At 39.1% G+C, this 12,816-nt stretch overlaps 1 protein-coding gene across 3 annotated transcripts; it reads left to right on the forward strand.

Moving 5' to 3' along the window:
• Window positions 1-6: 6 nt before the first annotated feature.
• PLIN2 (perilipin 2) lies at window positions 7-12,783 on the forward strand. 3 transcript variants are annotated; one of them, XM_085326223.1, is made up of 9 exons: window positions 7-70; window positions 1,955-2,010; window positions 2,087-2,282; window positions 2,999-3,081; window positions 3,563-3,848; window positions 4,164-4,348; window positions 5,112-5,246; window positions 5,947-6,237; window positions 12,629-12,783. In XM_085326223.1, the coding sequence occupies exons 2-9, from the start codon at window positions 1,981-1,983 to the stop codon at window positions 12,761-12,763; spliced, it is 1,341 nt and encodes a 446-aa protein (XP_085182349.1). In that variant the 5' UTR covers window positions 7-70; window positions 1,955-1,980; the 3' UTR covers window positions 12,764-12,783. The 3 variants fall into 3 exon arrangements, with proteins under 3 accessions (XP_085182349.1, XP_085182350.1, XP_085182351.1); XM_085326224.1 differs by lacking the exon at window positions 5,112-5,246; XM_085326225.1 differs by lacking the exons at window positions 5,112-5,246; window positions 12,629-12,783 and having other exon boundaries at window positions 5,947-7,132.
• Window positions 12,784-12,816: the final 33 nt, after the last annotated feature.

The following is a 12,816-nucleotide window of genomic DNA, read 5'->3' on the forward strand; positions in this document are numbered from 1 at the left end:
CCTCCCCAGTCGGCGGCGGAGGCGGCGGCGCGGGACTCCCGGCTCCTGGGCAGCGGCTTCCTCCTCCCGGGTGAGTACGGCCCGGCGCAGCTGGCGCCGCCGCCGTCGGAGGCGGGGAGCGRTGCGGCGGCGGCGCGCCCGTGGGGCTGGATCCGCAACATGGTGGAGCCCGTGGTGGCCCCGGGCGCGGAGCCGGTGCTGCGGGCGGGACGCGGCACTCGGCCGCCTGGCTGCAGGCAGCGCCTCTGCCGCGGTTCTCCCACGCCGCGTCCCGGGTGTCTCTTAGGCCCTCGGGTCGGCCGGCTGCCTTGGTGCTCCCGGGATCAGGAGGTCCCGAGACCTCCTGACGGTGGCGAAGGGGCTTTCCCCTCCCGGGAAAGGTCCGTGAAGGTACCTGAAAGCTGGGGCCACTTGCCCTGCTTGGGCACCAGAATCTGCCTCTTCAGGGTGGGTGGATCTTGCTGTTCTGGGTTTTGGTTCCCTCCCGTAGGAGGGTGGGAGGAAAAAAGTAGAAACGAAACCTGTGATTCACTCAGTTTACTCATTTTTTCCCGTTCAGGATCTTGTACTGTCTCTGAAGTATACCCTTATGCCATGGGGCTTGGCTCGGATGTCTCAGTTAACTCTTCTGGTGAAGTCAATGTGACTCCTCACCAGAGGTCATTAAGTAGTTGAAACTGTTCAAGACTTTTCTAAGCTCTTTGTGACTTTTGTATCTGCTGTGTCTGTAGCCTCAGACTTCCAGCGTTTTTAAAACTGAATCAAAGCTAGTCTAACTCCTTATTGAATAAAATCCAAATTTATGTCGCATGGTTGGATCTTTTAGGTAAGACACTGCAAATACTGGATAAGCCTTAAAGTAAGGATCCTTCCGCCTTCAGAGCTCAGATTTGTGCTGTTAGCCACTTTCCCTGTTCTGCAACATGCCTTGCAAGCTGAAGTTAACTGTAACTGTACTCTTTAAGTATCTGGCTTGTAATACTCTGTGAGAAAGGTTCCAAAGGTTCCACTATATCAAGCAAAGCTGACTTTTGGGGGAGAGGAGGGGAAGGGGAAGTCTTCCAGTGCTTGAGAGCTAAGAAGAAAACTTCTGTTATTCCTGGCATCCATGTCTGTTAACATGCTTGTGTTTCATATACAGTGGTTGATAAATTACAGGAATTACCTTACGGTGTTTTTGTGGTGCACATGTACCATGCCTCAAATGTTCACGGCCCACTTCTGTCCTTGTTTTCCTTTATATAACTAGGGAAAAGCTGTAGTTGACGATAAGCAAAAAATAATGCTCTTCTGTGGTAATACATGTGAAATGGAAAGCTGTAGACTCTAACAAAACAAAGACCAAAACCTTCAGATTCTAGACTGCACACTCCCTACAAGGACTGATGTTCAGCATTCCTCTCTGTTACCTTGACATCTGCAGCTTCTACAGGGAGTTTAAATAGCTATAAGAAACAATGAAAGCAGAAAGTGCTTCTTGTAGATTTAGTCCAGGCTGTGTACATTCATTGCATGATATTGTGCTGTTGTGTAGTTGTGTAGTTATTTGTATATTGTTTGTAAGTGGTGCTAGATCATATGTTTCTCTTCTTGGTGTGTGTGGGGGTATTCTTCATCTTAGCTCAACAGATAAAACCCAAATGTGTATATTTCACCTTAAGAATAAACAATTAACAAAGTAACTCTTTGGTAATGTGGTATAATGAACCACTGTACCTCAATCTCTCATGCATATGCTTTACTTACTAGTGCCCAAAGAAATACAGTAATTCAGAAACAAAACTTTGGATTTCTAAACTTCTTACAATATTATGCAACTCTTGCATAGCAGAATGTGATTGTCCCAATCTCTTTGATCCATAGGGTTGATTACAGAAGGATTGCTGCGCTCAGAGTGATGAGTGATTAGATCAAGTGTTTGAGTATTTTAACTGTTATGCCTTTTTTTCTACAGGCTATCTGAGATTTAGAATCTTCAAAATGGCATTAGCAGCAATTGATCCACAGCAGGTATGTCTCAGTCCAGTAGTGTTTATGTGTAGTTTAGAAAAACAAGGAGTCAACTAACTTACTTGTCTTTAAACAGAATGTTGTATCAAGGGTTGTGAACCTTCCTTTGGTGAGCTCCACCTATGATATGGTGTCCACAGCTTATATCACCACAAAGGATAACCATCCATACTTGAAGTCAGTATGTGAGATAGCAGAGAAAGGAGTGAAGACAATTACTTCAGTAGCCATGATGAGTGCTATGCCTATCATCCAGAAGCTGGAACCACAAAGTAAGACAGAGCTCAGTTGCCTTTAAATCAACAGATTGCTTTGTATATATTCAGATGTGCTTATAGGTGTTTTAGGTTAGCATACACATACTGGTCTAGAATGCTGACTCAGATAGCTGGCTAGAATTGTCGTCTTTGATCAGATGGATATGATTAAAACAAAACCAGTCTAGAGTCAAAGCAGATTGCAGCTTTCCTAAGACTAAACTGACCAGCTCCTCTTGATTTGCAAGACTCTCTTATAAGACTCTTTGGAGTAAAATGGATTTTAAGCTTTTAAAACCCTCTTCTGTAAACAGCCAGGTTGAAAAATCTTGTTCTGGTTATCCAGTCTCTTGCTCAACACCTGCCTAACCTTTCACCTAGTTGCAAATGCTACTTTGTACTTCCTCATACTTCAAAGGACAGCTTGTGGTGAAACATGGCAGCTATGCTGTGAGGCTGTTCCAACTAGGGAGCCTATTTTCATAAAATGGCAGAAGGCCAGACACTGGCTTATTCTGAAGGTTGATTGTGAGGTACCTGAAAGGGCTTTTCCTCTGCTTCAAGTGCTTGATTATCTTTGTAGGCCTAAGCAACTTCAGACCTCACAGAAAAAAGGAAGAAAGTGCTTCAAGTGTTTTACAGCACAAGCTCTGTTTCCACAGGAATTATCTACCAGGTAGTATACTAAGGTGAAACAGATTAAAACCCAATCACTCTTGTTTCTCTTCTAGTTGTAGTTGCCAACAACTATGCATGTATTGGTCTAGATAAAATTGAAGAGAGACTACCTATACTGAATCAACCCACTGACAAGGTAAGACTTCTGTGATACATATATGAAAGCAGAAGAATTAGATGCTTTTCTGTTACTAAAATGTGGGGATAGGGGTTGAGGAGGGAAGAAGATTTAATTAACCAAGGTTGAGCCACAGCAGGGGAGCAGTGAGGAAGTAGAGGATATTTCTGAAGAGCAGTTTGACATTTGCAAGTGTCATTAAGCCTCATTTTCTTAGTAGCCTACTATTAGCTGAATCTATAGCTACTGTTCACTGGTTCTCTTTAAGATCTAGGTTCATTCCCTTTTTTCTGCTCAATGTGAAAGTGTCTAAAATACATTCACTGAAGAGTTCTGAGCTGATAACTGCCTGACAGTCATCTTATTTTGTGCTGTCCGTATATCTATAGCACAGAGTTCTCCTAAATGACTTGAAATAAGTTTATGCTAAAGCTTGTACTTGAGTTATGTAGTTCTTCATAGAAAATATGGCAGTGAATCAACTCATTTTCTGTGGCAGGTTGTTGCCAATGCTAAGGATGTAGTTGTTGGAGCCCGGGAAGCTGTAACAACCACTGTGACTGGTGCCAAGGAAACTGTTGCCCACAAAATCACTGGAGTTGTGGGCAAGACTAAAGAAGCAATGCAAGACGGTGTAGAAGTGACAAAGTCAGTTGTCAATGGCAGCGTTAACACTGTCCTGGCAAGTCGTGTTGTGCGAATGGTTAGCAGTGGAGTGGATAGTGCACTCACTAAATCGGAGACTCTTGTGGACCAGTATCTCCCACTTACAGAAGAGGAGCTAGGTAAGAAAAACTCAAAGCTTAATCTTGTTGGAATGCTTACACTGGAGAGAAGCAKGCAATCATTATTAGCTGGTCATTGAGAGGAGGGTCAACTGCTAATGTTACCTTCCCAAGGCAACTTTTGCGTTGCTGATTATAATAGCATCTTCTTTGGAGGGAAGCAGAATGAAGGAATCTAAGGAAATCAACATAGAGTGGATTCTCTGCCTACCTAGTGCGAAAAAGTCCAGGTTTCAGTCATTAAGATATTGAAATTGCCTCAGATCTAAGTTTTCTTCTATTGGTCTATATTTTTTTTCCTTACTATGCATCTAGAGCAAGAAGCTGCAAAAGTTGAAGGATTTGAAGTTGGAGTTCAAAAGCCAAGTTACTATGTTAGACTAGGATCACTGTCTTCAAAGGTCCGTGCACGTGCCTACCAACAAGCCTTAAACAAAGTTAGAGATGCTAAGTACAAAAGCCAGGAGACAATCTCTCAGCTCAACCACACTGTTAATCTGGTAAGTTTAAGCTTCTATATGGGGTCTAAAAAATAGATGTTGGCATATTTTTACTGTATAAAAAACATTAAAAGTGGCATCAGAAAGCAATCTAGAGTCTCTCATAAAGGTCAGTATTTTCAAGTATAAAGCACATCCCATTCAAAGCTTTACACCACCTTTCTGGAAAGGTACTTGATTAGATTGAGCCATAAACTTCCCAGCAGTTGCCTGTAATTTTTAAGCACTGCTGAAGTAAAATAACATGCTTACAAATACATTCCTCTTTTAGAGCTAATTTGGATGAAGAATACCTGTGGGCCTTGTTCAATGAGGAAAATTTCTTTCAATTAATAACAGAAGGCACTGAAGTGTTCCTAAAACTGTAGTACTGTTTGTTCTTGCTCTGCTTCATGCTGTGAGGTATCTTTAAGCACTCCTGCATTCTTCAGTAGGGTGATCCTAGTGACACACCCTTATGTACRGGAGAAACTATACGTAGTCCTGGCCTTCTACATCTTCAATTCCTTGTGCAGGAGGCTAGCTGCAAAGGGGGGGAAACTTGAATTTAAGATAGCTGAGGCAAAGGGGTAGATCGGAGGATGTCTTAAAACTGCTTTTAGTTTTCACTTTTCCTTAAAGAGCAGGAATACATTCTTGTAGTCTCCAAAGACATCTTAACCTCTTTTTAAAGTACTTGAAGTTTACAAGGTAGGTAAAGTAAAATAGTGCTAATAGAGCTGTTTGCACTCTTTGCTTCACTTCTCCTTTGGCTGTATTTCAGATCGAGTATGCCAGAAAGAACATGAATAGTGCCAATCAGAAACTTCTTGATGCTCAGGGAAAGCTGTATCAGTCCTGGGTAGAATGGAAGGAAAATACAGGCCAAAATGATGGTGATGAATCGCATAGTGCTGAGGTAAATTGATGTAAATGCATACCAGAAACAAATGGATTACATACTGTCAAGGTACTCTCTTAGAACTCATTGTCCCAAAACTACATAGCATCTTAGTATTCCACGTACAAATACATGTATTCATGTACAAATGTGCAATCAATGTGAAAGCTTAGGGCAGCTGCAAGTGACAACAGTTTGGATGTCCTTTATGTTCCATAGTTAAGTTAGACTGCAAGCACTCTGGGGTCCATTCTCCTTTCAGGAGAACCCTCATTGTCTTTAGTCTGTGAACAAGTATGGATGGATATGGATACCAGATCAGCTAGGATTCACTTGTTTGAGGTGGCCTGACCAGAAATAGCAGTTTGTTACATAAAGCAGTCTAAAGCACAGACTTGCTGAGCATTATGCATGTAGCTTTAAACAATGAATCTTAGGAATAAACTTGCCTGCTGTGGCTTCTTATCCAGAGCTGAAACAAGAGCTTGCTTATCTATTGCTGGGGAGAAGCTACTGGTATTTCTGTTCCACAAAGTACTTGAACACTGAAGAAGTATCAAGTACTTTCAAGTTCTGTCTCTGACTCTTAAGACTTAAACCTTGGTTTTATTACCTGCTGTGGCTTTATTTTGCCTGCCACTCCTTGATATATCTTTGACATAAAGCTGATGTTGAAGTGATGTCAAGATACTGATGTGCGCTCTTGCTTTGCTTCCAGCACATAGAGTCAAGAACTCTAGCTATTGCACGAAGCCTCACTCAGCAGCTTCAGACCACCTGCCTCACATTGGTCTCAAGCATACAGGGGCTTCCACAGAATGTGCAGGACCAGGTTTACAGTGTTGGGTCTATGGCAAGTGATGTATACCAGAGCTTTCGGTCAGCATCTTCCTTCCAAGAACTGTCAGACAGCTTCTTTACCACTAGCAAAGGACAACTGAAGAAAATGAAGGAGTCTCTGGATGATGTGATGGATTATCTTGTTAACAACACACCACTTAACTGGCTGGTAGGTCCCTTTTACCCACAGTTGGCTGGCGTTCAGCATGCTGAGAGCAAAGGTGAAGGGGAGAAAAATTCCAGCCAGGAAGACAAACAGCCTGAACACGTTACTGAATAAATTGCATAGCATACATGTACTCTGTAGACTGACCAAACAAGTGACTAACAACTGTAGCTGTCAGATACCTTGGAACAAAATCCATACAATGGGAGTATGAGGGGTGGGAATGATTTTAAATAAAAGGACAATCTCCCACAAATGGGCTGTGTTGTTCTCTTTACTAAAAGCCTCTCTAAAAGCATTATCTTGAAGTGCCTAAGCATCACCAGCTTACAGTTGTCAAGACACCTTGTTTGTTTGTCAAGTTAAGAAACCTCATTGTGCTTATTAAATACTGTTTCTCTAAATGAAATCTACCATGGCTAAAATACCTGGCTTGTTGCTTAATCTGAGCTGGAATAAAACAATCGTTATATGCTTTGACATGCATTTAAAAGCCCTGCAGTCTAGCTCAGTATATTTGAATTTCATGCCTGCTGCAGAACGAGCATTTGATTAGTATGCATCTGACTGTCTCAGATTGCACTACCATGTGATTTATAAAAAAAAAAAAAATAATAAGTTCTGCTAATAAAGAATTCCAAAGCTGAGAGTGGGGTTTCTTGAGTGAGTCAGCCAGAGTTACTTAAATGCTGTGACACTGCTATTTACTATATAAACTTTCTATTGTATTGCATAGTAACCTGACCAAATCACTATCAAAGGTCACTTTTTTAAAATATGCAGTATAAAAACAAGATTCATGCTGTTTGTACCAGGGTGCCTGCTGTTGTTTCTCTTTTTGTAGTGATCTTTTKGTAATTCATTTTGTATGTTAGCAATAAATGCTTCAGCTGCCAAAGTCTGTCTCTATTTGAATGATGTCTAAAACAAATGTAACATGCCATTCTGGGACTCCTGCAAACTGGGTCCAGGAGAAGGCAAGCTTGAAATGCAAATGAAGTAGATGGATATTGAAAGTGTTTGTGTGTATATAGATAAAGCAGATGTTGCTGCACTTTGAGTTCCTAGCTATCCTTCTGCTCAGTCTTAGCTTTACCATTGCTTTTTGCTGTCACTGCTACCTGCTGATCTAGCCTGTGAGTTGATGGATATTTTAACAGTAATTGGAGAAGAACACGGTGTGCTTTTTTTTTTTTTTAACAACAAAAAAAAACCTGTCCTGCCACAGTGTAGATATGGTGTGGGTGTGTGAGACTCCCAGCTACCTGCTTTGGCTGGCTGCCTATAGCCAGTGTATGCTTCTCAACTGAAAGAACAAGCTTTAGGCTGTTTAATTTTATTTACTGCCTTTGAGCTTGAGTGTCTAACATACACTAACACTTTGCTGCTTGGGTGTGTTAGTTCCTCAATAAATCCTGTGCATCCTTCCTCTGAAACAGAATTACGGTTGCTCAGAAATAAGCTTTTCATTTAGGGCTGTCCAGGTAAGTAGTATATGTGGCTTCTAAAGCATGTCCTGTGCTACTGCAAGTTGCAATATTTAGTGTAGCAATATTATCCTCTGCTTTCAGAGGGGCCACAGATGGTATAAAGCAAAAATAGTTTAAAATGTTGTTTGTCACCTAGTCAAGAGTAAGTGGCACACTGCTGCATGGAGTAATCACACCCAGTGGAGGTAGTATCTGTACTAAAGCAAATTATATACAGCCTAGCCTTCTAACATGGGAGGGCTTGGCTGTGAAGTCAGGAAGATGTTACACTGTTGAGGGTTAAACACAATATTGAACAAAATGCTGTCAGTGGAGGACTACCAACTAAGATTTTTGGAACTTCTAGTTTTTAATAAATACTTGCTTTTGTAAGGTGCATGTTTAACTCAAAAGCAACATAAGACAGTGAGATACTGTCCCTAGTGTTAGGGCATGAGTTAAGATTTCTGAAATACTTTTGCCTAGAATTTTTCCACCTAGAGTTACTATCTGTTTGATCTCTATTTACAATGAAGTTTGTAGGATACATCTACTATTGTAGAGGAGCTCAGGAGCAAAATGGAGCTAATAGTGTCTGGGAACAAGTGATAGCTCAGTGAAGGAAACTTCCATATTCATGCATCAATCAAACAAGATAATCAAACTGGTTACTGACTACTTAAGGCCTAGAAATAAACAGCAGCATCCTATTTTAATGTAAAAGTCATTAATATTTCTCTTCCACCTTAAGTTGTACAACTGCTTACTGCAGTCTCTGTGAGACAGATGCCTATCTAGATTTACTAAATGTTAGCAAGCAGATGAAGCAGAAAGCTAGGAGAAATGTTACTACTCCMATCTTCCACATTCTTTTTTTTCTCACTGTGCATTACTGTATGGTTTGTGTAAGTTACTTGACTTTTTGACATCTGACATGTGATCAGTAGCCAGGAATAAAGGATTATCTAGTTATGTGCTTATATAGTGGTTAGACTGATAGGCAAACACCATAATGCTGTATGCAGATTTTTTTGCATCATGCTGTTTTGTTCTTTTACAAAGCAAGTGAACAGAAAAATAAGTTTCTATTATGCCCTAATGGAATTACGAACTCCTCCTCAGAGGAAAACAGTTGAATTTTCAGACTTCAAAAGTTTTGAAGCCTTAGGGATGCTTCTTGGATAATGTTTCTCACGTACCTGCTCTGTTTTTTTTCTTTTTTCTTGAGCTAACCTAAATGAAAGGAGCTGAACCACTGTTGAACTAGCTCCTGAAAAAATAATTTTCAATGAGAGTAAATAACTTCTAGGTTTTTTTTAGTTACTTCTGTTTACTCTTTAAAAACTCCCCAAAGCCCAGAGTAAATTAAGATGTTTCAGGTTTACAATATCAAATGCAAATTTTGGATTTAAATCACTAGATCCACCAAGTGGGATCAAGTGAAATGTGACTGTAGTTTGTGTGGATACCTTACATGGTAATCCAGGATGGCCTAGCATTAGGCTTTGTTTTAACTAAAATCCCCAGGAAAAAAATCTGGTAAAACCTCTCCTTGCATAGTTGGAAAGAATGTTTGTTAAAATGCCTGCTAGAAGCAGGGATGACTTGGACATCTTTGCTTTTCAGCCACAGTATGTGAAAGCCTGTAGATTGAAGCCAAATTGCATTCTAGTATCTGCTGAAAATTCCAAAGTGAGAGGACGAAAATCTTAAAATCTTTACAGGTCACCAGTTATTCATAAACTGTCCCTGTTATTTTATCTGTTTCTCTGTACTTAATGTTTTAAATAATTCAGTTACACTACACAAACTTGCATGCTCCTAGTCTGAAAACACTTCACAAAATAGCTCGGGTTAACATTAGAGAGATGTGGAGTTTCTAGAAGCTTTTTGAGAGCGAGTGGGCCAGATGGATTGCAAATGTTATGAAATAGGTGATGGTGTCTTAGGCAAGGCAGATAAACTAGGTAAGTAGGAAAAGTTTGAAAGGCTGCTACTTGCATTAAACTGGGATGGTACAGTTTAGAATACTAAAGAGAAAATTATCTTTGATAAGATTCTATAACATTCAAAAATGATTTTTTCTCTTCAAGAGATCACTCAAAATCATTCGCGGTATTGAGCCTTCCCCTCTGCTTTCCAGGTTCATTTAACATAATACCATTATTCTATCATTGCTGATAAACTTTCATTATAAATTCATATACTTAATTTTTGTAAATAGTTCTACCTAACATAACATATTTATAGCAGAACGAGCACTGGTGAAATCCAAATTATATCTTAAAGTTCTTACATAAAAATTGGTGTACATTTAAAAGTTATAAGAAGACTGTGCTATAGAATTCTACAATAAAATAAATACAATTTAGATTAATGCCAGAATGATATTACAAAGCACTTCTGTTATTTCTTATTACTTATAGAGAATGGCAAGGATATATACTTATATAAATCTTTCAATAAGGACATAGCTAGCCTTCAAACTAAGGAAAGGTGGTAAGCTTCTGAAACTTCTTCCATATTATGGGATAATTTTATTAATACTTTATTAATAATGGTAATACTATGCAACTAATAAAACAGTTAAAAGGTTTTGGAAACAACTTATGAATCATTTCTATGTCTTAGATAGCTTTTTAGTAAAAAAAAGAAATCTTTTCTGAACCATCTAACTGAAAAGAGAAAATGTATTCTAACTTTGATTTTCCGGCAGTATCTGTTGGCCATTTGTATGACCAGAAATTCTTGCATGCAACATATTAGTAGCCATTGTGTGTGGCATTTTGCTAAATGTATTTCTTTTTGTACTAAGATTGAAATTTGATTTACTTTGGATAGTAGTCTCCGGTGACTAAGAATAAAAATGAGTGCTTCTAAAACTACAGAATAAGGAATATCTCAAGGTGCTTGCTCGTGGCCCAGTTTTAAAAATGTCTTAAGCAAGAAAGAAATGTATTAAAAATTTTAGTACTAGCAGTTAAATTTGGATGCTGAGACAGTAAAGCATTGGATTAGGTTTGCACTACTGCATAAAGTAGTAAGAGGATCTAACTGCCTCTTATGGAGACTTATGGGAAGAAGAGTCATAYCTAGTCTTACTCTTTATTATGAGAATTGACTTACTGCTTTCTTTCATCTTCCCATCAGCTAAGAAAGAAACTACAACTAAACACAAAACTAATACGGAAATGAAGGTCCCTTTGTCCTTAACACCAGGGGCAAAAATCCTTTTATGGCTATGGACATCTTACAGGATGTCCACGGTAAAGGAGTTAAGCTACATATAGTGTGTGTGCTAGAGAGACTGAAGAAAGCAGAAAACTTAAACTGAAGAGGCTGGTTATCCTGTTCTCAATAGTGTGTCATGTGCCTTGCTCAGAATGAAACAGATTGGCTAAGCTATCTGTTTGGGCACATTTTAAAACTTAATTTGCATATGGACTCTAAATTCCATATGACCTATCCTGTCTTGCACATGTTAAAATACCTCCATTTGTACTGCAATATGAAATACAGGGTCATGTCTTGTGTAATGCAAAAACGTGTTTTCATATTCARTATTTTCAATATTATATATGACAATTGTTTTTCATAAAATATATTCATTTCAGGTATATTAATGAATTAATTAGAGGGTTTTAGGTAAGCTGCTGTGAGCAGAAAAGTACAAGACAATTCTTGCTGGTGGAAGAATGTGGTTTCTGCCATTCCTAGTGTCTCTTGATTTTTAGGAGACCAAGATAACTGATCTTCTTTGGAACAAGTTGAGACTCTCAAGAGTGGACTGGGCATTTCACTGAACTCATACTTACTTTTGCCTGATATTTGACATGTTCTTAAAATTCCTCTGAATCTCTGTTTTATTTTCATTAATATTTTAATTAGTATTTCTAAGTCACTGGTGCACTACATTCACCTAATCTCCAGGGAAATGAATAATTTGTCTTTGGTGCTAAGTATCTATAACCTAATAGTTGTAATAATATTCTCTTCTTTGTGTTCCCTGTTCTTCTCCTATAGCTTCATAGCAGGCAAAGATTTCCCAAACACCCTTCATGAAAATCTGTCAAAAGCGAGATTTTTTTTTGCAGTTAGGAAATGGTCTAAAACTACTTCTGCAGTCAGCATTGAGCTTAAGTTAAAAAAAATGCCTAAATACCTCTTTAAGTTGCTGCTTTGTATATGCCAAACACAGAGCCTTGTCAACACCCAACAGTTTTTGTATGCTGATAACTGTGCCTGACTCCAGAGTATTCCTCACATCACCCATAATAAGGCCAACCATGAATCAAGCTATACATACATGTATTTTTCACTTGGGGAAAACTTCTGGTTGTACCTAAGTGCCTTAGCCAACATTTCAGAGGGGTATTACATCCAAGTATCCACTAATGTCTCTGACAATTCCTGCTTAATAGTGTTTAATTGTTTAACCTAGTTTAATAGTAGAATAATACTATTTATCCAGTTAGAACAGAAGCCAAAGTAGTTTTGCAGTTCCAGATACTTGTTTCCTCAGGAAAAGTTTGATGTGGTAGACTGGCAGAGCAGTATAGAGCAGTCTGTATCAACCTCATCTAGGCAGGTTCCTTATATAACCCACTGTGCCCAGGGAAGGAAGAAATGCAAAAACAAGTTAGAAAAACATTGTTTCTTAATTTTCCAGTCAACTGAGTTCAGCTGTGTTCCAGCTCTACTATAAAATCCCCTCCCCTAGGTAACTAATTTATGTCTTGTTTAATATTTTGTCTGTCTTAATACATGTTTAATTTGTAACTAGCATATTTCAATCTGTGCTCAGGATTTGGGGTCTGATTTCTGGAGAGCTGAGCACTTTCATCTCCTTTTGGTTCCAGTCACAACTACAGCACAAATGTATTTAGTTCTACTTTGGAACTGATTCATATTTCCTTCCTACACAGGTACCAGATTTCACTATTACAGACTTGTCTTCAGAGTCAGATGATATCCCAGACATTTTGGATTTGGATGAAGAAGATCAACAAGACTTTTCACGCACAAATGGCCCTTTCACTGCAGGGCAAAGAGCTGAATAAAGAAAAGGCATAAAAATGTCTTTCTGATCCAGTGTATTTTCACAATGTTTAAC

This window comes from Rhea americana, unplaced genomic scaffold, assembly GCF_003343005.1.
Source record: "Rhea americana isolate MKP2758 unplaced genomic scaffold, rheAme1 scaffold_129, whole genome shotgun sequence".
NCBI classification, from domain to species: Eukaryota; Metazoa; Chordata; class Aves; order Rheiformes; family Rheidae; genus Rhea; species Rhea americana.

Coding starts and splice junctions, on each gene's coding strand:
- PLIN2 (XM_085326223.1), top strand. CDS start 1,981: ATGGCATTAGCAGCAATTGATCCACAGCAG. Junction 3,082..3,562: donor TGAATCAACCCACTGACAAG/GTAAGACTTCTG, acceptor TTTCTGTGGCAG/GTTGTTGCCAATGCTAAGGA. Junction 5,247..5,946: donor ATGAATCGCATAGTGCTGAG/GTAAATTGATGT, acceptor CTTTGCTTCCAG/CACATAGAGTCAAGAACTCT.